Source organism: Mustela putorius, unplaced genomic scaffold (assembly GCF_011764305.1).
Source record: "Mustela putorius furo isolate JIRA1106 unplaced genomic scaffold, ASM1176430v1.1 tig00000905_pilon_pilon_pilon, whole genome shotgun sequence".
NCBI lineage: Eukaryota > Metazoa > Chordata > Mammalia > Carnivora > Mustelidae > Mustela > Mustela putorius.
In genome coordinates, this window is record NW_025421511.1 from 5,472,859 (window position 1) to 5,497,945 (window position 25,087).

The 25,087-nt window shown below is 57.8% G+C and overlaps 1 protein-coding gene across 1 annotated transcript in view; it reads right to left on the minus strand.

Moving 5' to 3' along the window:
* Nucleotides 1-388: 388 nt before the first annotated feature.
* MYOM2 (myomesin 2) overlaps nt 389-25,087 on the minus strand; it is a 73,188-nt gene continuing 48,489 nt past the window's right edge. Inside the window, 12 exon segments of the mRNA XM_004766755.2 lie at nt 389-1,114; nt 2,302-2,357; nt 3,400-3,422; nt 4,957-4,993; nt 5,226-5,389; nt 12,645-12,750; nt 18,047-18,085; nt 18,593-18,680; nt 18,875-18,988; nt 21,841-21,908; nt 22,833-22,892; nt 23,003-23,147. Of these exon segments, the coding sequence (XP_004766812.2) occupies nt 797-1,114; nt 2,302-2,357; nt 3,400-3,422; nt 4,957-4,993; nt 5,226-5,389; nt 12,645-12,750; nt 18,047-18,085; nt 18,593-18,680; nt 18,875-18,988; nt 21,841-21,908; nt 22,833-22,892; nt 23,003-23,147 (1,218 nt within the window). The 3' untranslated portion in view covers nt 389-796.

Genomic DNA, 25,087 nt, shown 5'->3' on the forward strand with positions numbered 1-25,087 from the left:
CCACCGCTCTGATAGTTTCGAGTGACGCCTCTCTTCGTTCTGAAACCCCTAACTAGTCAACTAGCTCCCTAAGAGGACCACAGCCATCCAGGCATCCTGTTTTCCTCTACAGAGAGTTTCAGATCTGTGCTCTGAACATCTCTAAGTCCACACGAGAGACGCGCCTTTTCGGGAACAATGGTCGTGTGGGGCCACTGTCCCCGCCAGCTGTGGGGCCACCACGAAGTCCGGGCAGGTAGATGCCATGAGTGTGATCTGCGTCCCCCTCCCTGTCTCTAGATGGCACGCTTGCGGGCCCCTGGCTGTGCCACCAAATGGTAATCTGTAATTGAGCCCGGAGAGGAAACAGATGGAGTCAGGTATGGCTTGATACAGGAGACCACACAAGTTGCCTTTTAAAGCTTTATTCGTCTACGGCAAGAGAAAACAGTGCAACCAGGTAACACATGCATGCAAGGCTCTGCACCAGGATTTCGGAGCTGCTAGGTTGTCTGCCCCACAGAGGGGAAGCAGCAGCACGCCGGGGGCTAGGCGTCCCAGCATCCGTGGAAACCTGAGTGGGCTCCTTGCAACCCACTCTGTTGGCATCTGCAGACGTACGTTGTAGCCTGCAGCTAACAACCCGGGCTTTCGCCCCTGGAGGGACATGAAAGAATGACAACTAAATGCTAAATTCAAAAGCGTCGGTGCATGCTGGCCCATCGGTACACGCGATCTCACTCACGGTCACCCGTCTGAGCAAGCACACCGCACTCGCGGGGCCTTCGCCCCGCCCCGCCCCCGGGCAGCCGCTGCGTCACGGGGCCAGCCCGGAGGCCGAGGCCGGGATGAGCTTCGGCTTGGCCTGCTGCGGCGGGGCGATGTCGGGGATCTTCTCGCCGTGCTTGTACACGCTGACGGTGACGTCGATCTTCTCACCCCCATACTTGTTCTTCACGTTGATGCTGTACTTGCCCGAGTCCTCCGAGGTCACGCCCTTGATGGTCATGCTGACGTACTTGGCCTGCTCCACCTTGACCGAGAAGTGCTCGCTGAGCTCGATGTCCTTGTCATTCTTGAACCACACCACTTCGGGGTCAGGGTTTCCGAACACCGTGCAGGTCAGGTTCAAGGTCTTTGGGGGGGGGGGGGGGAGAGAAGGGAGGCTTAGAAACACGGACGTCAGGCTGCCTCTCCCATGGGAACGGGGCCGCGCCGTCGACCCACGCTCCACGAGGCTCGGTCAGTCCGCACACTTCCTGCACGCGAGCGCCAAGCTGGACACGCGGGACCCAAAGACAGCGGGAAGCAAACAAGCTCGCAGCCTCATGGGCAGCTCGTGAGAAAGAGCAAGGATCATTTCTCCTATTTTTTCCTGTTTTAATTATGGTCTATGTCTCGAAAGGCAGGAGAGGAAATCACACTCTACGTTCTACAGCAGACATGCTTAGCCCGTTTCCCAATGTCCCCTCCCTTCCAGCTCGCGGACCCCGTCTGCCGGGTCCTCCGGCAAATCCAGAGAACACAGTGTCTTATGAGGAGGCATCGGGTGCAGCCAAGGCACTGGGACACTACGTGACCACACGCTCAGCCCCGGGGACAGCGGCGCTGCTGCTCGCCGCTCAGACACATCCTTGTTGGGAGACCCACGATGACCCTGGCTCAGGGGCCCTCTAGGCTTGCCTTAGCTGCTAGAGAGAAGGCCTAGACATTTTAGTATTTTGGCCTGATAATACCCTCTCAGGTGTCTGCGTCCCCGGGACATGGACCTAGAACAACTGGAGACCTGAGAGGTACCAACTCGATGTCAGGAGCTCCATGGACTGGCCACAAACTAAACCTCCACTTAGTGCCTCCATCACAAATTCCAAAATGGTCTGAACTGGGGAACACGGGCGGTTTCATTTCTCCCGTGATGTGCTTCTGTCCTCCTACAGGCGGTGGTCGGCCCGGTCCCTGTGTAGTGATGCCACGAAGGGCCCGGGACTGGGGGAAACATCCAGGATCGGGGGGATGCCGGGGCCTGGAACCCACGTGGCCACACCTGCTCTGGGACTCCGAGTCGTGCACCCTGTCCCTGTGCTCCTACAGCTGCTACTTGTGGGTTCAGAACGGTAAACTCCTCCATCCTTTGGTGACACAGGGTCACAGAAACAGCCGAAGACCAGCATCACGGTGGGTGAGGAGCTCCCCGTCCTCTGAGGGCTGAGCAACGTGCAGTCCCTCCCCCAGGCTCCCCAGGCTCACTGCGACAAGGGGGACCGCCCTGCGCTGCTGACACCCCACGCCGCCCTAAGTCCGGGTCCTGCTGCGTGTCCTTACCTTGCCCTCCATGATGGTCACCACATCAGGTAAGCCTCCAATCACCTTGCCACGATCTGAAACATGAAGGCGACTCAGTTCAGACAACTGTCCCAGGGCCGTCTCTCCCCAACAGCCCCGTGCTGAGCCGCACGTAGGTACAAGCCGACCCTGGGGGCTCCTGCACTGTGGACGTAAAGTCTCGGGTGTGCGGGGGACGGCGGTGAAGGCCCTGCAGGGAACGAGGGACGTGCGGGAGCTCGCCAAGGGCTTCCTGTGGGGACCCCACTCCAGCCAGACGCACCCTGGAGGGGAGAAGGGTCCTGTGCGTCCGGAGAGCCGGGCTTCCCGTTTTCTGTGTATTATGACGCTCTGACATCCTAGGCTGAGGAGATGGCCCCTGCCAGGGTGCCCCGTCTCAGGGAGCGCCTAAGGGCCCAGCCGGCATCAGGCCAACCACCCGGCCCGGAGCCAGGCGGCCTCCGCGGATGGTCCACCCACGGCAACGCTCCTGGGCCCCGCCTCCCCGACCTGGCCCGCACCTGGGAGCAGCAGCCTCTACCGTGATCACCCCAGGACCCGGGGACAGGCAACCAGGGACCACCCCTTCTAACCAAAGCCCAGTGAAATAACTCAAACGAGCCAGGCCTACTCTGTCTGCCCCGCCTGCCTGTCCCGGGGAAACCCCAACAAACGCTGGGGTCTGGGCATGCCCCTCACTCCCGCCTCCCGACCGGGCCCTTCCCTGCGTGGCTCCGGGTGGCGGCCTCCGTCTGGAGGACCTGTGCGTGTGACGAACGGATTTCCTGAGCCTCCGCCCTCCGTGCTCTACCTATGGCCGCACCTGCCGCGTATCTCAGAGAACACGGAGCGGGGGGGCAGGGGAGAGAGGAGCCCCGGACGGAACCAGGAGCCACAGCGGGGGCCGGGCTGGGCTGGGCGGAAGGGGGTGAGTTGGCAGAGTCGGGATGTGGGTGTGGGAGTCTGGGAGGTTCTCCATCCCCGCCGGCAGGTTTGCTACTTCACATTTAACACGCAACATCCAAACGCTACAGTGTGGCCCCTTTGCCCCACCCCTAAAGAACAGGCGGCGCTTGTTACAATGTGACAGGTACTTACTCTTCTCTGCGAAAGCCGCCGCCCTAAACATCAAAGGGAGAGAATAAAAAGAAAATCGTGAGAAAACGCGACCTCGACAAGCATCGCATGATTCGGACCGTCGCTGGGCAGGAAAGCGAAAGCGAGGAGGACACGTGTCCGCGTCCTCTTACAGGAGCACGTCCCGGCCAGCACTGAGCAGCTGGCGCCGGGTCCGAGCACTTTTCCTGGCGTCTCCCCTTGTCGCCGCTGCGGGCGGTGGCGGGAGGCCCCGTCTTTTGGCAGGTGACGCCCATGGAATAGCTCAGGGCTCGGGCATGTAGTTTGGAGAGATTTTCTTTTCTCACCACATTCATCAGATTGCACTGGAGATTTTTAGATAAATTCTGAAAACTCTGGCTCCTGGTTTACTTAGCTGCCTGTTCGTGCCTTCAACACTCACTTACTGAATGACCCAGTACAGCCACTGACCGTCCACTCTCCTTTCTGGATGCTCCAAAATTCAGATTCGTGTTTAAAAACCCAAGGGATTACTTAAAAATTCTCTCGGAACAGTGGGATATTATCTAGCACTAAAAATATACGAGGCTTCAAGCCACACAAAGGCAGGGAGGAACCCTAAATGCAGGTCGGTGCGTGAAAGACACCAGTGTGAAGGTGTCGGCGCTGCAGGACCTCAGTCCAGGACGTGCTCAGAAAAGCCAAACCACGGAGACAGGACAAGGCCCAGGAGCAGTGGTTGACAGAAGACAGGGGGCGGGAGGTGTGGACAGGCAGCCGCAGGGCAGACACTGCCCGTGTGGACGGGCATTGAGTATGCTTTGTGTGATCCTGCCGCTGGGGACACACGCTGTCACACACTTGTCCCACCCCCCAGAATGGATCCCACCCAGAGGAGCCCCGACGTCCCCTGCAGGCTGTCGTGAGGACGTGTCCCTGCGGGTCCATCGCTGGTGACAAGTGCACCATCTGGGGGGTGCTGCGGGGGCTTAGAGGGGGGCGGGCAGGGGCCGGGCAGGGCTGCACGGGAACTCTCTGCACCTCCTTCTCAATCTTGCTGTGATAAAATCACTCAAAAACATAAAGTCTTTAGAAAGAACATAAACATATAACTTTTAAAAAATTGCTCTGGGGTGGCTCAGCGGGTTAAAGCCTCTGCCTTCAGCTCAGGTCATGATCCCGGGGTCCTGGGATCGAGCCCCACATTCGGGCTCTCTGCTCAGCGGGGAGCCTGCTTCCCTCTCTCTCTCTGCCTGCCTCTCTGCCTGCTTGTGATCTCTGTCTGTCGAATAAATAAATAAAATCTTTAAAAATTTTTTTTAAAACTGCTCTGTAAGACGTGTTGTCATAATTCTAACTCTTTCAGAAATATGTCATGTTCATCATCAAAAGCAACCCTGGGTAATGACGACGCTAGAAAGTTAATTTATAAAAACATGCACAGGTTAGAAGGACGCCTGCCCTCTGTCATTTTTCTGTGGGTGCCAGGGTCCCCCATGTTTCTGTGCTTGGCCAAGTGGCCCCCGGGGGACAGACCACCATGCAGACGTGCAAATCGTGCGGACATGCAAATCTTACTTGAGCTGCTGGAATTCTGCAAAGGCCTCATCGAATGCTGTAAGGAAACGTTGCAAACAGTTTAATGGTTTCCCTGTGTTTGGCTTTTCTCTCACTCAGGTGCTTTACCAATGAACTGACTTCATGAGGACAAACAGCCAAAGGGATAAACTGATTATTCAGAAAAAAATTTCTCTGAATGAAAAGCATAAAATCAGAGCATTTCCTCTTCCGGCATTGTAGTGGATCCCTGAACACAAAATCGGGAGAGGCCGCAGGACGGATCTTACCCTGCCCAGACAGGTCGAGGGAGCGCTGATGGTTATCTTTGCCGTCAAAGATCTCGAAGGTGTATTTCCCTTTGTCCTTCTCCGTAGGCTCACAGATCTGCAGCCAGGCCATCTCCTCGCTGCCGCCAATCCTCATATGCTCGCTCGACGCAATCTTGGCATCTCTTTAAAAACAAATAAAGAGTCAACAGAAACTCATCTCAGCTTAGAAACTTATATGCAAGATGGTGATGGGGCTAGGGACCCTCATTTGGTGGGGAGCCCTACTGGGCTGGCTAGTGCTTGTGTCACAGGAGAGTTTTCTGAATATTATAAAAGTATTAACTACATCAGTAGCTCTAAAATTCAACCTGATGCCTAGTTTTTAAAGAAACATTCTTATTTAATATATTCTTATTGGCCACAACATAATAGACTCAAAAATGCTCTTTATAGACCAACATTTTTTTTTCCTCAAAAGTTTTCTAATGACCATGTCAGCACTTCTGGATAGAAACCCCAAAGAACTCAAAGCAGGGACACAAGTACCTGCACCACGTTCACCGTAGCATCGTTCACAAGACCCTAAAGATGACAACACCCCGATGTCCGTCACCGGGAGAATAAAGAAGATGTCAGTGTCAGGTACAGAGACAACGCAACAGTGTTCGGCCCAAAACAGAGGGAATTCTGACACCTGCCACAGTGTGGATGGCCTGTGCGGGCTGAGAGAAGTCACCCTCAAACACACAGACTGCCATGATTCTACAGGGAGGCCCCTGGAGTACTCAAGTTCATGGAGACGGAGAGAGGGATGGTGCTGGCCGGGGGCTGGGGAGAGAGAAACAGGACGTCAGTCCACCCGGGGATGCCAGCTCTCAGACCGCCTCATTCCCGGGGATGCCAGCTCTCAGACCGCCTCATTCCTGTGCACAAGCAGAAAATTCACCTGTACACAGTGATTCTCAGTTCTGCAGACATAAATACTCTTCCAAAGAAAACACACCATGCTGTGGGCTGGCCAATCAGCCCCAAGCCTGAAACGCTAGGACAGTGAGGAGCCCACGTGTACAAACTCCCCCGCAGAAACTTTGGCCCGTAACATGCAACACGAACGTCGCAGCGGGACAAAGAGGAGGCCTCCTCACGCCTCACACGCCCCGACGATCAGCATTGGGACAGACCACATGGCAGACCCTACGGCGTGGACCGGGGGGAAGCGAAGCCCGCCGTGACAGCTCGCAGACCGACCCACCACGGCTGAGTAAAGGACAGCTAACGTGCACGGAGAGCCTCTTCCAAGCAGAGGAAGGAGACACCCTCTCTCCAACGTGAACGCCCCAGGCCGTGCTGCTGTGCCCCCTCCCTCGGCTGCCACGGGTGCTAAGGCTCAGCCTGGAGGCCTCCAAGCTCTGCTGGGTCCACCCACGGCCCCGGGGCTCCAACACGGCCGTCTGCACTCAGCACGCACGGAAGCTCCCCGATGAGGTGGGGATTTTAACATGAGCCCCGCACATGAATGAGGCCTCTCTGCACCCATCCCAATGCACTAGTCCCCTGCTGGGAACGGTAACACCCCCTCCCTGCGGGACGGGACAGGATACTGCTTAGGGATTTGCAGCATGTCCCCAGCTCAGCTGAGAAGGGGTGACCTCAGCGACACCGAAGATTTGCGCTCTGCCTCAAAGGCTGTGCCTGGGACAGCTGGGGGAGAGGAAGGGTTGCCTGTTCTGCACGCCTGCAGCCCCGGGTGTGGACGGCCCTGGGGGCTCCCCTGTGCCACGTTCTCCAAGGGTCTGGGGGCTGCAGAGGTGCTGGTCTCTACTTCCACAAATTCAAATACATCGTCCTTAAAGAGAAAGACTGCTGTGCTCTGGGCACACAGGTCAGGATGGTCAGGCATCTGCGTCCATGAGTGTGTGCGAGAGACCGACGGACGGGGACAGATGGATGAGGCGGAGAGTCTGGAGCAGCTTCCGTGGGGCATGGCCAGAAGCCCACGAGCTGCCTGAGCCATGACGAAACGTGATTGGAATTTGCATGTTAGCAGCCACATTGGACCCAGCTTTCTTCAACACATGGAACTCACGCGGCCCCAGGGTCACCATACACATGCTCTGGGAAATAGTGACACTTTCAGCCCCAGAAGAGTTAAGGTTCTGTTGAAATACATCCCATTCGGATGGTGATATGTTTGCAAAATCAGCAGCCCGCTTGGAGGAGACAACAGCACGGTGTCCTTGTGTCTCTGTCTTCTGTGCTCAGGGAAGAACAAGCGTCCCAGAGCAGTTCAAGCAGGTACAGACGGCCTCCCGGCTTCCATGTGCTGAACACCACCGGCCAGGTCAGCAGCAGAGACAGACGGACACGCTGCCCTCCACGGCGGTGCCTGCTCCCCAGCCATGGGGCCCTTTGCCATTCAAGTCTGATTTACAGAAAGCAACACTCCGCAGCCTTGAGAGTGTCTTTGGGTGAAGACCATCTGCGTCCACGCGACGTCACTCAGCACGGAGAAAGTGTAAAGACCCTGCACTGGGGGGGGGGCAAGTGCGTTACCCCCAGGAATGCCCACCGCTCCCTGAGGCAGGGGTGCCACGGTTCTGCAGCAGTGACCCTGCTCCCCACTGGAACTCCAGCTCAGAAAGAAGCTGCTGTCTTAGGATGGGGATGTACCTTCACCCCCAATCCCGGCTGAGCTGCCAGGACTGAGCTCGGAGCCAGCTCTCCCAGAGCCCCACACTCTGGGCTGTGAGCTAATTCTGTTCCCCAGGTAGCAGTGGAGCCCATGCCAGGAGATGGCCACACACTGCCTTACCGCCCACCCCAGCTCAGCTCTTCCACAGGGACAAATCCCCACCGCCGGTCCCCTCCCCAGAGCCAACATAGCCCCCCAAGCCCATGCCCTCTCTGCTTGCTTCACACTGAATTCAACAATGCTTAAGAAGACACTTCTCAAAAGAAGACATCCAGATGGCCGACAGACACATGAAAAAGTGCTCCACGTCACTCAGCATCAGGGAAATACAAGTCAAAACCACAATGAGATATCACCTTACACTAGTCAGAATGGCTAAAATTAACAAGTCAGGAAAGGACGGATGTTAGAGAGGATGCGGAGAAAGGGGAACCCTCCTGCGCTGTTGGGGAGAATGCAAGCTGGTGCAGCCACTCTGGAAAACAGCATGGAGGGTCCACAAGAGCTTCCTCTATTAAAAATAGAGCTGCCCTATGTCCCAGCAAATGCACAAGTAGGTGTTTACCCCAAAGACACAACTGCAGTGAAAAAAGGGGCACGTGTACCCCAATGTTCATAGAAGCAATGTCCACAACAGCCAAACTATGGAAAGAGCCCAGATGTCGGTCCACAGATGAATGGATCAAGAAGATGTGGTATATATACACAATGGAATACTATGCAGCCATCAAAAGAAATGAAATCTTGCCATTTGCAGCAATGTGGATGGAACTAGAGGGTGTTATGCTGAGCGAAATCAGTCAGTCAGAGAATGATGCACAGGAGACACGCGCGGAGTTTCGGTGTTGCCCCCAGACACTTACTAATTACAAAGCAAAAGCTGGTGACATTGCAGGGGACAGACCTGGGAAGCCACCTGTCAACCAGGTGAGCACCTGTGTCAGCTTCGCTTCCCCTACACGCCGACCACAAAGGAACGCCTTCGATCTCATCATGGGAAACCACGAGGCAGACCCAAGTGGACGGCTGCTCTGCAAAGCAGCAGACCAGAAAGCTCCAGGGGCACCCAGGTCCCAAATGCCAAGAAAGGACAGACTGAGGAGCTGCCCCAGGTTCCGGGACCCTGAAGAGCCAAGACGGTTAGTGCACAGTGGCGTCCTGGAAAACTGGCACAACCCGGGCCAGGTCTGCTACTCAGGGCGGAGGACCGTGTCGCCCTCCACCGCCCGGTTTTTCTCCCGCGAAGCCGGGCAACAGCCGCGCAGGAGCTCTGTACTACGTGTGCGACTGTCCTAGAAGCCTCAGAGTGGTTTGTATCTTACAGTGAAAGTATTTAAATTATGATATGCTAAAACAAGTCGTTGGAAGGGACACGAGCACAAAAGTCTAAAAACGAAGTCAAAGACAGGCCAGCCAAGGCTGCTCTCCCAGAGACTGGAGCTGTCAGCACGGGCGGGCTGTCCCAGGAGGAAAGTGACAGCTGGCTCCTCTCCCGCTGGTCAGATGGTCACGGGACCTCCATCCGGATTCTGCCTCCTGTGGGCAGGCAAACGCAGATACTGGCAATCACCCCCAAAAGTCAGGAGCTATTAGCCTCTGGCCAGGGGACACAGCCCTGAGAGACAGGAGCCTCACAAAACAACGCTGCCTGCAAAGGGCTGGAACCATCCGGCAAGTTTTACTCCCACCCCCGTGAGAGCCACAGGCACGAACACGGGCCGCCCCGGGCTTCCAGGCAGGTGCACGGGTGGACGGGCCGGGAAGCATCTGTCTCAGGCAGGGAGCCCCGCCAAGGACTCGACACCATAGCTGGAGAGCCGCTCCCCGGGGACCAAGGTGCCTGCCCCAGTGACGGCCCCTCTGGTCTTCCCGTTGGAGCCCGTCCTGCACACCTCGGGACAGGCCGAGGGACCGCACACGTCAGGGTGCAGGGGAGCCTGTCTGGAGCCTGACGCACAGCCAGGGGTCCCTTCCCCTCGCTGCGTCACTCGATCTCAAGGGCTCCTCCGTGCACGGAATTTCCCCAGCGGAATTAGAATCCACGTTGTAAGACGTTGTGAGACTTGCGGCAGCTGGGGTCCGGGGTTGAGGTTTCCTGGGTGTGGGGATGTCACTAGGCCTCTAGGGGTCCGCACCCGGGAGACCCGCACCACGGAGGGCGCATGAATTTCTCCTCTGAGCAGGAGGGCGCAGTCCTGTCCCGGATGCGCGGTGTGGCTCGGCGTCACTGTCGGTCCGCAGAGGTCTGAGGCCTCTCCTCGGAGGGCACCTTCAGCCCCGGGCGCCTTCGTCCGTGTTCTTACCGAGGAACGGCAGTCCCTGCTCCCGCCCGCGCTTCTGCAGGTCCTCAGCAGCCTCGGTCGGTCCCGGGCTGCCCCTGACACGAAGAAGCCGGCGTCCCCAGTCGAGCTGCCCCTGTGACGGCCCCGGGCCGCCCTGCGGCTGTCCAGGGCAGTGCGTCTCCGAGGGAGTGGGCGTTCCTAGGCTCCTCCATTTTCCTGCTTCCTAATCCCTTATTGAATAGTCAAAGAGTGAAATACGACCCAGCGTGGTATCTCGGCGCCACAGACCGCAGCACCAGGTTCACCATCGCTCGGCAGTCGAGGAGGATCGAGGCCGAGGTCTGTCTTAGCCCTCGAGGTGCACAAGGAAGACTCGGGGTCTGTGGAGGAGAGAAAACACACAGACGAGGCCCCTGGCGTCCACGGAGATCTCCGACGCCGCCCCCTTCTCTGCGGGCTCTCGCAACCTTTCTCCTGACGCCTCCTCATCCAGGAGCCACACACCTGACCCGAGCACTGACGTCTCCGTCTGTCCGTCCGTCTGCCCGTCTGTGTGAGCCCCCACAAGCCTGACAACCCCGCGCAGGGAGCTGGTGAGAGTCAGACCGGCTACTACCCGGGTCCCCGCTCTTCCCCTGGCTGTGGGGCTTGGAGCAAACCCATCACATTCCTCGGCCGGAACCTCCGTGTCCACATCGACGACAGTGGGGAGTCACACCCAACCCGGGATGTATGACGCCACGTATGCGACGTGCTTAACGCACAGCAGTTGTGATGGAGACACAGACCTCCTGCCAGTGCCGGTGCCAACACGTCTACTGACCCGTGTGTGTGTGTGTGTGTGTGTGTGTGTGTGTGCATCCACGCTGGGGCGAGCGTTCCTGTGGGTGTGGGTGTGAGTGCGAGTGTGCTCACACGGGCGTGAGCACTGTGTGTCTACGCAGGTGCACAGGCCCATCCAATCTGCGCACCCCAGTGCCTGCTGCGGCGTGTGCCGCTCTGGGAAAGCGTGGAGGACGGAGCAGCCCGTCGGGGACAGCCCAGGGTCAGGAGGGAACACAGGACACACGTCCCAAGCACGGAGGACCCGCTACAGGACAGCACACGCCGTCCGGGACGCAGCGGCACAGGAAGGAAGTCAGGAATGCGCCCATCCGGGCAGCGCTGGGCTCAGCTGGAGACAGACGGACGCACACGTCTAAGAAAACACTCCTCCAGGGAAAGTCACAGCGCGAAACTACGCCGAGGCTCCCATTATCGGGGCCTTTGCCAACAGGACCCTGCCTCGGAGGCACAGACCCTCCCTCGGGATCTGCGGTGACCCCGCCTCCGCCGGACGCCACGCTGGCAGAAACACAGCCCACCGGGGGTCACACGGGCGAGAAAACCAAGAATATCCGCTCCTTACGCCCTTCACACCGGACTCGCAAACAGAGGCACCTGGACAGACGACCCTTTCAGAAGGGAGATGGCCGCGGGCACAGCCTCCGCTCCGAAGTGTGCGAGAAGCAGCCCGTTTAGAGGCAGGATGGGCTGTGGCGGACGGAACATCCGATAAAAGGAAAAAAGGAAGAAAGTGTGGTCCATTAGGACGGGTTTCATAAATGAAGGCGTATCACTGAGATTGCAATGATTCTAAATGTGAGATTCGATGAAACAGTTTCAAGCTGAAGAGAAGAGTAGATACAATGAGCGTAAAACACGGGGCTCAGCTCGCCGAGGAGCCAGGAGCGTGGTGCCCCGACTTCACTGAGAACACGGGCCAGGAACGCTGCCTGTGTCCTTGGGTCGCAGCAGAGACGGAGCAGAGGCTGCGCCCTGCCCGCTCCGTCTTCAGCTCCCGGGGGAACCGACCTCGGTCCGGCCTGCTCGGTGGCCTGCAGTTCTGAGCAGCAGCTCTAGGGACACCCTTGGGGTGTAGGTTTGAAAGACCCAGACCCTGGGGCCGGGCACCAGGGCTCGCCCGTATTGCGACCACGACAAAAGTCTCCGGTGCTACGGGGGCAAACCCTACACACCTGGAGAAGCTGCAGGCCGCCAGCGAGAAACCCAGAAGACCTGCCGTTCCGACGGGATCTCATCGCTTCCTTTCTTCCTTGAACTCTGGACACTTTGGTCCTTCTCTTCTTAATCAAGCTAGTGAGGAGCTGGCAGACTGGACATGGGGACTGTGGTCTCCACATACTGGTTTTCCACGAGCTGCCTGCTCCACTGCAGATAACACGTGTGCCACCCCATTTGGTAAAACCCAGACGGTGCAGAAATGTGTCTCTGGTACCTTCAGGGATTTCTCTGTCTTTCCCCTCCTGGAGGTCCCCTCTATGGCCATGATGTCCCCTGCCCCAGACCAGGGTTGTCGAGAGGAGGGGCAGTGCCGTGACAGACAGCCAGGACCGCTGTGTCCAGCTGTATGCATTGGGCACTGCTCCACCTGTGGCCGCCGTCAATCCCACTCATACTTACTTGTGATACCAGTTCACTTTCATTTCTTCGGTAAAGTATTTCATGAAACACTGAAGTCTTATTCCTTCTTCGGTGCAGAGCACCTTCAGGGGAGAAGCAGACGCCCCTGCAGAAAACAAACAGACTCAGACCAAGAGAAGTGGCACGGCAGCCGTCAGAACACAAAGGTGCAACGGCAGGGGACGCTGCTCTGTCCCGCGTCAACGCAGCCTCTGGTCTGTATGTTCCGGCCACACGTTCCTCTCACCCTCCCACACCATATCCGTTCACTCCCCGAGCGCCTGCCAAGGCCAGATGTGTCCGAAATCCTCTTTGCTGAATACTGCAAAGGACACGAAACATTAGAGAAAGGCTCAACATCTGCCCCTTGGCCGCTGAGCTTCAGAAGAGGAGGGACATTTCTGGCAAACAGCTCAGGAACACGGTGAATTCCGCATTAACTGATCTGGAACTTAAATTCTCGGACACATGACTCCGCAGAAATGACCCAGGAAGGTGTCAAGGAGTCGAAAGGCTACGGTCCGTCCTCTGAGATGAGCAAAGACCAGGTAAGAGGGAAGAAGAGGCAGGAGAAGCCACGAGCGGGGGCGCGGGGAGCCTAGGAAATGAGTGAGGACGCCGCTCGTGTGTCTGGAGTGGGAGCTTAGCCGGCGGCGCTGGGGCAGGGGGTGGGGAGCTGGGAGCAGGGATTGTACCAGACACGCAACCTCAGAGACTTTACACGGACCCATGGTGCTCAGGCACCCAGAAGATACTATTTACAGAATCAGCAAAATAAAAGAAACCGATACGGTTAAAACAACCGACGGGGGTGTGTTGGAGAAGAGGCTTTCGCAGCGCAGCACGTGCTAAGGCGATAAGCCACCAGGACGTCTGCTCCGAGCCCTGCAGACACCCACAGACCCCACACGACTCTCATACTCCTGGGAGCTCGCCCGAAGGGAAAATCCCGAATACTGAAAACAGCCTCTCTGTCCGCGGACGAGCACTGTACGGCAGCTCGCAACGGTGAGCGGCGGCCGCCGTCCCAGGAAGGAGGACTTTGGACCACAGAGCAGCCGCTCCATGAAACAGCACGTGACTGTGGGCAATCATCGACAGAAAACGTGGATAATTATCATAAACTCAGGCAAAAAAAAAAAAAAAAGAAAGAAAAGAAAAAGAAACAAATTGTATTTATGACTTTGTGTAAAGAAATAGAAACCAAAATAAAAACGGCCGTGACGGTGGTGGCCCTGACTTCCACTTCCTGTCACATGAGCCCCCGTAAGGGAAGATCCGCCAACAGACACTCGGGGGGAACCGCTGTCCCGACGGAGCGACTGGAAGAAGTCGCCGAGGCAGGGTCTGTGCACCCGCTCAGGGTCGCCTCTGGGACCTCGGCTCCTGCTGAAACTCACGGCTCCCCGGAGACATGAAGCACGTAGAGGGGCTGAACCGATGACCGAGTGCAGCATGAGGTCCTGACTTGGAGCCCGGGTGAATGGAGGGTTGGGGGTGACCCACGGGGAGGTCACCGGACACCCGCACAGGGCACAGAGACACCCCAGCCCCTCTGCCTCTCCCGCATCCCGCATCCGTGCGCCCCTGTTCCCTGTACCTTCCGAGAGCCTGAGCTACAGCAGCTCGGTGGGGCGGGGAGGCAGGAGCTGCCCTGGGGGAGCCAGTGCAGCTGGGCGGGCGCGCGTCTGCCGCCCTGCCCGCCCCGGGACGCCTGCTCCGGTCCCCTTGCACACGACCCCTTCAGCGGCAGCGACCAACAGGGCACTCGTGACCCGCGGGCACAGCGGGGCACCGCCGAGCTCCGAGCCAGAGACCGTGCGCCCTCCGACACCTCCCCGCCCCCCTCCCAGCCCAACGCCCACCGTCCGCCTGCTCCCGTGAGCCCGGCTGGCCCCGAGCCACATGTCGGAGAGTCGGGCAGCTTCTGCCTCTCTGTGCCAGGCCCCTCCCACACAGAGCCCTCCAGGCTCACCCACGTTGTCCCAAATGACGGATTCCTTTCTTCTGGGGCTGAATAATATCCCAGAACATCTTCGTTAACCCACATCGTGCTTAAGGCCCTCACATTAATTCAAGGCTACGACAAAGCCCCCACGTTCTCACCGAGGCGCGTACCCTCACGAGCGCACGCGGCGTCGGGGCCGTGCTGGGAGCAGGAGCTTCCCCCGGGGCCTCCCCCAACCCCGAAGCCTCATGTCCCAGATGTGTCAGAGCTCCCGGGCCTCCGGCAGGACAGCCTTCAGCTCAAGGAAGGACAATTCTCCTGGAAGGGCCAAGGGTCGCAGGGGTGCACGGAGGAGGCGTGTGGGGGGCAGAAGCCCGATGGAAAGACAGAAGGAGGAAGGAGGAGGGGCTGACAGAGGGGGAGGGGGAGGGGGCAGGTGCTCCTGGGCCCGGCCGCAGCCCAGCGAGGGAGCTTCTGCAGGGAGCAGCGGCGCTCAAGCCCCCTCCTTCCCTGTCCATCCGTTTCTTGTTTCTTGCTCCTCCTGGACAGAGACGGCAGTGATGGAAAGCAACAGGCGAGAAGAGGAATTTGCAAACTGGGGACACAAGGTGGCCGGCACGCTCTGCACTTGCTGCAAGTTGGGGACATAAGTGAGGCCACGGGGTAAGGACAGGGAGCGACGTGTCCTCCCCTGCGCTCCTCCCGCATTGAAGACGGAGGGGAGGGGGCGGGCTGACCCCTCAGCTTCCCTCCTGCTCAGGCCCCGCCTCCCAACCCTAACCCTCCCAGACCTCGACCACACATCCTTGAACACGAAACAGCAGAAGCGGCGTCGTCTTAGGAAAGGCCAACTCGCCTGAAGTTCAGGGTCACGTTCCAGACTACCAGAGTCAGAGCCAGGAAATGATCAGACACCCCGAAGGTTTTCTGGTCAAGCAGAGAGAAAACAAACGTGCCACCCGTGAAACACAGACTGACAGAGGAAGAGCCAGGCTAGAAAATCTCCCAACTCGAAGCACGGACGGCCGCGGGCAGACTCCCCGAGGACGGAAAATCGAGCCCTGGGCAGACTCCCCGAGGACGGAAAATAGAGCCCTGGCTTGGGGACACTCCGCAGAGCCAGACGGGCTTGATTCCAGCCGGCCGGTCCGGCGGGCGCTGCCCCTGCCACCGCAGCGGGAAAGGACCTGGACACCGTTCCCAGAGCTGGATTACGAGAGCCTCGTCTCCGAGAATGATGCCACCGGGGGCGAACAGTAACGCCGACGCTCTAGCTCCTGTTTTGCCAGATGCATCACGGTGAAGCCTTGATTCCAAAGCCGTAAGGAGCATTCTTACTCCGCGACACAAAGCCGAGCCAGCAGGGTATTTAGTTTATGAGACATGCCACACCGCAAGCGAAGTCTGCCACTGAGATTTCCGTCGCACCAACAGGTGTTCTCTGATTACACATTCAGGAGTCCCATCAATCTCGAAAATCAGGGTATATACTTCGGGCCCCTTTAGACAACAATACACGTGAGATATTCTTGTAGAAGGGCATGATTGCTCCTGTCCCAGACGTGTGGACGACGCCTCAGAGACGCATGTCCCCTAGCAGAGGGCAGGACTCCTGGTCTGGGAATGTGGGCGGGTTTGCTTCTCGCGCATAGCCCAGTCGTCATGAACGGGATGTCCTAGAGCAAACCACAGCTCCTCAGGGACGTGAGCTCTCACCTGCAGCCCCGGGCACTCCTGGGACCCCGCAGGACTCAGCAGGTGCCCTGGGGGCATTCTGTGGCACAGTTCATGGAGGTCCCTAAAACCCAGCTGAGGAGTTTGACTTTTGAAGTCTGCGTGTGAGTGTGAGTCTGTGCGCGTGAGTGTGAGCGTGTCTGTGTGTGCGTGAGTGTGCGTCTGCATGCGTGTGAACGAGTGTGCACACGGCACTACGGACACTCTCAGAAGCAGCTGGGGGAGGCAGGGGCACCGTTTGCCCCGAGGATGAGGGAAGCAGGTGCCTCCCCAGGCCCCAGAGCAAAGGCTGGCACTTCCTGAAAGAGCACCGGCGCCGCACAGGGGGGCGGCGGTCTGGGACGAGCGCACAGGCGCGGCGGGAACCATGTCTGTCTCTCCAAGACCAAAGCGAGCCCAGCACCCAGGACGGCCAAGACGCCGTGGGGTGCCCAGCAAGGTCCCTACGGCCTGCCAGGGGGTTGCTGCGAGGACGGCAGGGCAGGAGCTGGGCTGGGGAGGGCAAGGCCTGCGGACCCCGGAGCAGGGACAGGGCCTGCGGACCCCGGAGCAGGGGCAGGGGCTGCGAACCCCGGAGCAGGGGCGGGGGCTGCGGGAAGCCCGGCGTGCTGCCAACACACACGCATCGGCGTCGGATGGTGCTCGCTGCTGCCCCTTGCATGTGGGGACTGTCATGGCGGGGACCTGGCCTCTTTGGAGGACCGAGGCTTCGTGTGTGCGGTGGCAGCCCTGCGTCCGTTCTCGGCACACGGTCCTCCCGGCGCCGGAGCAGCGAGAGAGCAGGAGGACCTCCACTTTGCGCACACGCACACACGCGCTCACTGCGCCAGGACGGCCGTCAGCCCCGCCGCGGTGCGCGCTACGCGATACGGTAACCGCAGCTCCAGGCAGCGCGGGACGCCAGCCCCGCAGACGGCTGCACGGGCCTGCAGCTGGGGGCTCCGCAGCCCCGGGGACAGCCCAGTCCCTTAATCAGCATCAACACAAAACACATTTAAAACACAGTCATGTTTATCTGACCGAGCCGAAGTAGAACCGAGTACGATCTACCTTGCAGGGCCACCCTGAGGGAGCGATGACAAACAAACACAAGGTTTCCAGAACGTCGGAGAGCCCGCGTGAGCCACAGGTAAGCTTGGCAGGGGACGTGGTCACGGCTGGTTAGAGCCCGGACTCTGGGGGCAGAGGGCCCGCCACTGGGCCCCTTTCCTGCCCCCGTCACTGGCTCTGAGGATCTAAGTTATGGCATCTCCAAAAAGCCCCATAATAACATGTCCTTCTTAGCAGAAAGCCCGACCCACGTAGGAGCTGTGGTTCCAGAATTCCTCACCCTCTCCTCGTCCTCACGGTTTCCGTGGAGAGGAAGGATTTATTCGCAAACCTGAAGAAAGGCTTCCGTATACAGGACGCGAAGCCAGAGGCTTCACATCTGTTAGAGCTGTGCGACACCGGTAATACAGGCGTTGAGAGCAGCTGCGCGCAAGGCAATCATCTAATTGCTGATCCGGAGGCCCAAACTGCGTGGGTTTTTTTTTTTTTTTTTTTTTTTTTTTTTTTTTTTTTTTTACTAAAATACAGATCCTAAATATCGTGCTTCAAACCCCTTCAGATGGCGAAAGGGAGCAGCGGGAGGGCTGCCCCGGGGGCCCCTCGGCCGGGCTCTGTGCCGCCCGGGAAACGGGACTGCGGCCCCACACAGACCCTGCGCACCCTTACTTACCACACACTCTGCTCATGGCCAACACCATGTCCTCGTACACTGAAAGGAGGAAGGGAAATCCCGTTACAAACTATAATTTTATCACAAGGCAGCAGTTTCATGTTTAATTAAATTGATACAGGAAGTCCTGATGTTCATTTGAAAAATGAAACATTAAAATGGCAACATTTATCCATAAAAGGCTCCTGGGGGTCATACATCCCTCTAACCTGCTCCCTTTTTACGTGAGGAATGAGAAAACCTGACTCCACATCAATCCAACTCTACATTTAAGTGACTCACTACCCCCCTCCTGTTTCGATCGTTCTAACTCCATTACTAATGGGAGAAAACTTGGCTTATGATGACGGACTAAAATGACATTTCCTATAAACGCAAAGTAGCAGCACGCATTTTTCCAAAGCGCTGACGCGGGTGTGAAGGCAGGTAGAGATGGGTCTTCTACAGCGCAGCGTCAGGGAGCGCACGGAGGTGTCTTCCGAGCACGCCGCCTCCGGTCGGCAGGACAGATTTCTCTGGGGGAGGACGAGGAAGGCTTTATTCTACCTTTGCCGGCTATCTCAAGCACAGAGACGTCTTGGCCTCTCTCGTCTTTCAGGGTCGCCTTATATTCACCCAGGTCCTTCTTTGACAGCTGCAGATAAAACACATCCCGGACGCACGTAAGATCAATGCCAAGACAGGACGCGTCATCAATGCAGGATAGTCACTCCTCTCGCAAACCACAGAAAATTCAGGATTGAAAGGGGGAGCTAATGTAGGATTTCCAAGTTATCTGAAAGCCCTGCCTCTGTTCGGCCGCCCTCCTGCTCCGGGAACAGCGGGTACCTTGGGTATGAGGAGCTGGCAGACCCCCTTCTCCAGATCCGGCAACGCTTCGGTTTCATACAGGGCATCATCCTTCAGCCACTTGAAAACTGTCTCTTTCTTGGTGTTTGCAACCTACGAGGCAGAAATCCTTTGGTTAGGATGTGAATTACTCTGGCTTTTAAGAAAAAACTCTCTGGGGGCACCTGGGTGGCTCAGTGGGTGAACCCTCTGCCTTCGGCTCAGGTCGTGATCTCAGGGTCCTGGGATCGAGTCGTGCATCAGGCTCTCTGCTCAGCTGGAAACCTGTTTCTTCCTCCCCACTGCACCCCGGCCCTGACTTCTCTCTCTCACTCTCTCTCAGTCTCTCTTTTTCAAATAAATAAATAAAAGCTTAAGAAACAAAGTCTCTGGATTTTAAATCACAGAGTTTTAAAAAAATACCATCAATTTTCATTATAGCCTCAGCCAGAGTCTTGGGGAAGAGCTGTCAGTCCTAATAATGGCAAATACGTTTCTAAATTCCAGCTTCTGTTGAAATCATTACGCCCCCACCATTGCATACAGAAGGACACATCATCCGAGCCCGTGAAATTACATAGCATGAGGAGCTCTTGATTTATATGAAATGTCAGTAGTAAAAACAAGTTGGAAGCAGTGTATTTTAAATTTATAAACAGTAGGAAGTATTCTTAGAGGGCCATCAAACCGTTCAGTGGCTTTTTGGCAGCATGACATTTCAGGTGTGTCTGCAGAGGAGGGATGAAGCCATCACAGCTAATACGCCCCACGAGAATGGAAACTTTCCTTCTACTAAAACTCACAATTCAGTCTGTGACACGAGCTTACGTTGGACACGAAGCTTCGCGGAACTCCAAAGATGAGGAAGCATTTTGGTTCGCACACTCTGTTGTGTTCACCCGTGGATGAGAACCAAGCCTGGTTCCTACAAACGGACTGAACTGGCCACAGTGGACTATTGAGACCAGTGACTCTGCGTCTACACCCCACGCGGACTCAGCAAAAGTGATGTCAGTGACACAAACAAACAAACTAGAAGCATTCAGACAGCGCCACCGGTTCTGATCGCGCACTAGTCAGCGCCGCTCAGAGCGCCCGTCGGCCGCGAGCCCGTGTCACCCGGGAAAAATCCAGAGACAATCCCCAGGACAACAGGGATCCGGGATGTGCTGCCGCTCCCACTCGCACCCCAGGACCCGGCAGCATGCCCCGTGGGTCTACAGATGTTTGCTGAGTCCACGCACCAGAGGCAGGAGCCCCGCTCTCCAGTCGGGACCACGAGAGGACACTGGACGGCAGAAGGACAGCCGCACATGGTCCGGCAGACGACCTCCTTCCCGACACTTCAAGATCTTGGTGCCCGGACTCCAGGGCCACCCCAACCCTGACCCCCTTCACTTCGATTCTGTGCTGCTCCCCCTCACTCTAGTTTTCCCAGATATTTTCAACTGTTGGCTCCTGCGTCCTAAATACGAGCCTGTCTAGCGAGCTCCGATGTCTGTTCTCTGAATCAGACCCCGCCGGCCGCCTGGTCCTAGAGCTGGGGGTTCTCACGCCCCAGAAGGACCCACTGTCTTCCCTCTGTGTTCTCTGTGATTTCTCCCTCCTGCTCCTTAAACACAGGCACCGAAAGTGTCCATAATACCTAGATAAGAGAGTGACAAGACCCCCGAGATATCACGTGGCACAGGCCTGACTCAGTCTCCAAGACGGAGCACCCCAGTCCCCACGTCTGCCACACGAGAACTTCCTAGGGGATTTTCTTGTGTCTGACTGAAATTTATTTTATGGTAAACTCTTCTTTTAAAAGATAGTTTTATAAATAAATAAGCAAATATAAAAGACAGTTTTCTGTGAAGTTCTAGGCAAGGTACATACCCTTGCCTAAATTTTCTCCCCGTGTTTCGTGATACAAGTACATTCAAAAAACCATCTGACGTATTACTAAGGGGAAGACCACGTAGGATGCTTTGCAGCATCACAGGAGCTGGGACACGACTGCACCAGTTAAGTGTGTCAAACTGCAAAACACTCCAGTGTCCGTTTCTGTGTTCGGTCCCTCCAGCATCCGCGTTTAAAAACTTCTGCCTCGCTGTGGTCAGGGAACCTGACATACCGTCGTGTGTCTACAGAGGGGGGAGGGCACCAGAATGATCTCCGAGCGCGCCGGGACGGAGAAGTCCCACGAGCCCCACAGCCGTGTAAGCACACGCTTGCTGGCCTCCGTCCGGCCCCGCACACCAGCCCCACACTCTGGTCCTGACCGGACGCTCGCCCCTCCTCAGGCGAACGCTGCCCCACGCCTATCTCTCTCTCCTTGGCCTGCACCTTACTTTTGTCCTGAGCTACTGGGATATAATTGACATTTAACATTGCTCAAGTGTAAGGGATACCTCCCAGTCCTGGGACATGGCCAGCGCAGCTGGGTTAGTTAACACATCTGTCCCCTCGTGCAATTACTCTTTTTCTGGGCCAAAACCAGGCATTACTGGTCCCTGGTCCCTGCTGTAGCGCTGCTCCCACAGCTCCTGCTCCTGGAGGTCTGTTCCCGCACATACAGGTTTATAGCCTCCGCAGGAAGGAAGGCTTACTTCAGTGCTCGATTCTTAGGACAAAATCTAAGTTCCTTATTTCCAAAACATTCCTTCTTTCCTTAAAGAAACCATGTGAGCAGCATGGAAATTACCAGATGCCTTTCATCGTAGCGAACTTCCCAAACGGCCCCTCGCTGAAACTCTTAAACAGTTTAAATCACCCCTGACTGTCCCCTGCACGTCGCCGCGGCACTGTCGCTCCGGGAGGCGTGGACACCGGAGTCTACGTGGAGAACGTGGTGAGACCCGAAGTCACGCGGCGCCCTGCACACTGCGCGGGTTCGCATCCCATGACCGGCGGACGCTTCCCGCGAGGCCCGTCACAGCCCAGTGGGGAGAGCCCACCGCCCCTCGCTGGAGCCCAGGCCTCACCTTACAAACAAGCCGGACTTCACACTCGTCGGTAACATCCCAGTGCAGGTACTCCGCGAAGTGAGGGCCTGAGGGGGAAACGGAGAGAGATGGTTCCTTGAAGGGAAAGAAAAGGAAATTGCGCACCCGCGTCCGTGCGTGCTTTCCGCATCTCTGAGAGCGCTTTCGGCAGAGCAGCTGCGCTAGGGACGGGACGGGATGGGGCCGCGTCCGCACGCGCCTGTCCTTCCCGCGGTAAGTCCCGAGCTCCGGCCCGCAGGAAGCTACAGCGCAGACAGCAGCCGTCCCCAGGGCGCGCCGGGTCCCAGCCCCCCGACACCGGCTCGGGCGGAGCGTGCTGGCGGCGCCGCGGGGTCCGCACACTCGTGACAGGTCCTGGGAGGCCTGAAGCCCCTGCTCGGACTCCGGACGGTGCCCCAGTTGCAGAGGTGACCCTGGAAAGCCACGTCCCTGTGGGATGGCCAGACCCCAGGAGATGGGAGTGTGCGTGTGGACGAGGGCGACGGCGAGGAGAGGAGCCGACCGACCGGGGGGTGCCTGGGGCGCGGCGGGAGTGAAATGCGCGTCCCGGGAAGGGCAGACGCAGCGAGCCCGCAGTCGTGACCGTCGGTCCCGTGCTGCTCGCCCCAGTCCCTCGCACCAAGAGGAAATGGTCTGCGGCCACCTCCGTCTCAGCGGCCAACAGAGACGACTCGGCGAGCCGGTCAGCCCCTCGGCCACCCTGACCATGCCCTTGACTCAGGAACAGGAAATACAAACACTAATCTGCAGGTTCTGGGGCTTTCAAAGGTAGAAGCAAGACAAAACCTCGGATGAAAATAAATGTAAAGTGCAAAGAACAGAAAAACACCCAAGTTTCCACGGACGGGAAACGCCTGACTTCGTGATCGTCTGTAACAGCGTTTGCAGCCCATGGGCATCGCGCCGAATCTGCCGTAAACGCACTTGGAAACGCCCAGTCTGCTCGGCTCCTGGGACAAGCCCAGACCTACCTTGCTTCCTGAGGAACTCCTTCCTTTGAAATTCAGCCTCGTCTAGGACAGCCTTGAACGCTGAAGTGGATATTGAAAGGAAAAGAAATGAGAAATGTTTGAGTCCGTGTGGTCTGAGCAGCTCGTGGACTTCCTCCCACAGGCGCACAGACGCACGCGGGCGGGCGTACCGTCTCCGATGAGAACCAGAGAAGACTGGTTCTTGGCTTTTCCGTCATGGATCTGCACGGTGTAGGTGCCTTCATTCTCAATCGTGAATCGGTCCATGACCATCTCGATAATGCCAGTAGCTTTGTCGCACTTCATTCTGTGTTTCTGGAAGCAGTGGTGGAGGCAGGGAATTAATGCCCAGGAGACTCCTTCCCCCGGTTTTGTCTCTGACTTTGACCGTCGCATCTACCACTACGCCCAAGGGACTGTGACACACACAAAAACACAAAATGAGATTGTACCGTGGAAACGCTCGGTGACCCATGCGTGAACCAAGGGACGCGTGTGCCCCCCCCCCCCCGGTGAGGCAGCCCGAGGGCTGTGCGGGAGCTGCCTCCTCCAGGAAGGCTCCAGCAGGGACAGCACACACCCGAGACCGGCAACCGGCACGAGGCAACTCGGGACATGACGAAAAGGCTGTGTGCTGTCAGGGACCCCTCACGGACCGTGAGACGGAGCTGGCCAGCAGCACCCCACCGTCAAGCACCATGCTGGCTGTGCTCTGAGGACTCAGAACCGTGGCTTCAAGGCCACCGCGTGGACCAGCGCCACGGAAGCCGGCTGTCAGGTGCACAGAGACTTTCTGGAAGAGCGTGTGTGTCCAGGCAAGTCCGGTGCCTCGCGCTCCCCTCACTCCTGAGGCCCAGCTTGACGCAGCATCTTTGCTCCCCTGCTCTGTTCCCTCCGGACTGGAACAGGGAGCACCCACTGGGAACGGCCCCGGGAGTCGGCAGGGGGCCCTTCCCGTCACATGCCTGCTGCTCACGCGTCGCCTTCCAGGGCAGACCACCGCCCCGTCCAAGTGTCCGCCCACCGCCTGCCACACATCCTGCCGGACGGCGAGCCTCCAGAACCCGGACCGTCCTCACCCTTCCCACCCAGCGCCTGTGTGCCCAGAACGCAGTGAGGACCACAGAGATGTGTGTGGGATTCTCACTGACGAGTTCATCTCGCCGTCCGGGGCACCCCACTGGCTGTGGTCCCGACAACCGCGCCGTAACTAATTCCCTACCAACAGCCTCTAGTTGGGGACACGTCCCCGCACCACCGAGCCCATCCAAAGCTCAGCTTTCTCTCACACTCCGCTCTCTTGGTCGTGACAGGCTCACAGACACCAAATTGTTTTCTGGTTGGCGAATGGACAATGTCTTCTTCCAGCCTTGGGCCAGACAGTATCTGAAACGGAGCCAGGATTGCGGGGGCAGAAGAATCACATCCAAAGACTGAGTCATCTCAAAGGCAAGGAGTATGCAGGGTTCTTCTCTCTGGTGACGACTCGAAATGTCCCCGGTAACCCGTAGGACGCTCCCTGCAGACTCTCCGTCTCCCTGTGAGCCCTACAGGGGGTCCGGCAGGGTCTTCCCAAACTGAATCCTGGTCTCAGCCCGGCAAGGGGAGGCCCGGGGACCGGGATGCGCAGAACAAACACCAGTGATCTGTGGTCAGTGGCGAGGAAAGCAGGGCCACCCAGGGAAGCTCCATTGCCCTCAGGAGCCACACTCTGCCTAGAATGCTCCCGCTCCTAAGAACGCAGAATGTCTCCCTGCAGGTGATTTTACAGAAAATCTGTCAACAGAGGGAGGGAACAGTGCTGCTCTTTGCCAGACGCTGTGCTATTTCCACGGTGACCTTCTGTCTCTGAGCCCACATTCAAGTTCAGCTTTCCAAGTGCCGCTGGCACAAGCGTTCAGATACAAGCAGAAGAGCCACGTGGCCCCGTCCATGTGTGAGTTCACATCCCCGAGCACCGGGCACCGCTTGCAATCTCTTCTGCCCAAGGAGGCTCCAGACGCCTCCTCCCGCGGCACACCTCTCTCCTCCCGCGGCCGGCTCCGTTCTCTCTCCTCCGCGGCCGGCCCCGTTTATCCCACTGCTCGTGCTCAGCACAGGCCACGGCCGGGCCGGCCTGGCCTCCTGTCTGCATCTCCAGACTCACCTCAGGCACCCCTACTCCGGAAACCTGCTCGCCACCTCAGCCCTCCCAGCACTGTCCCTGAGCCCGGATGGCCTTGCAGGACTATCGGAAGGCCCCTGTCGCCCGGTCG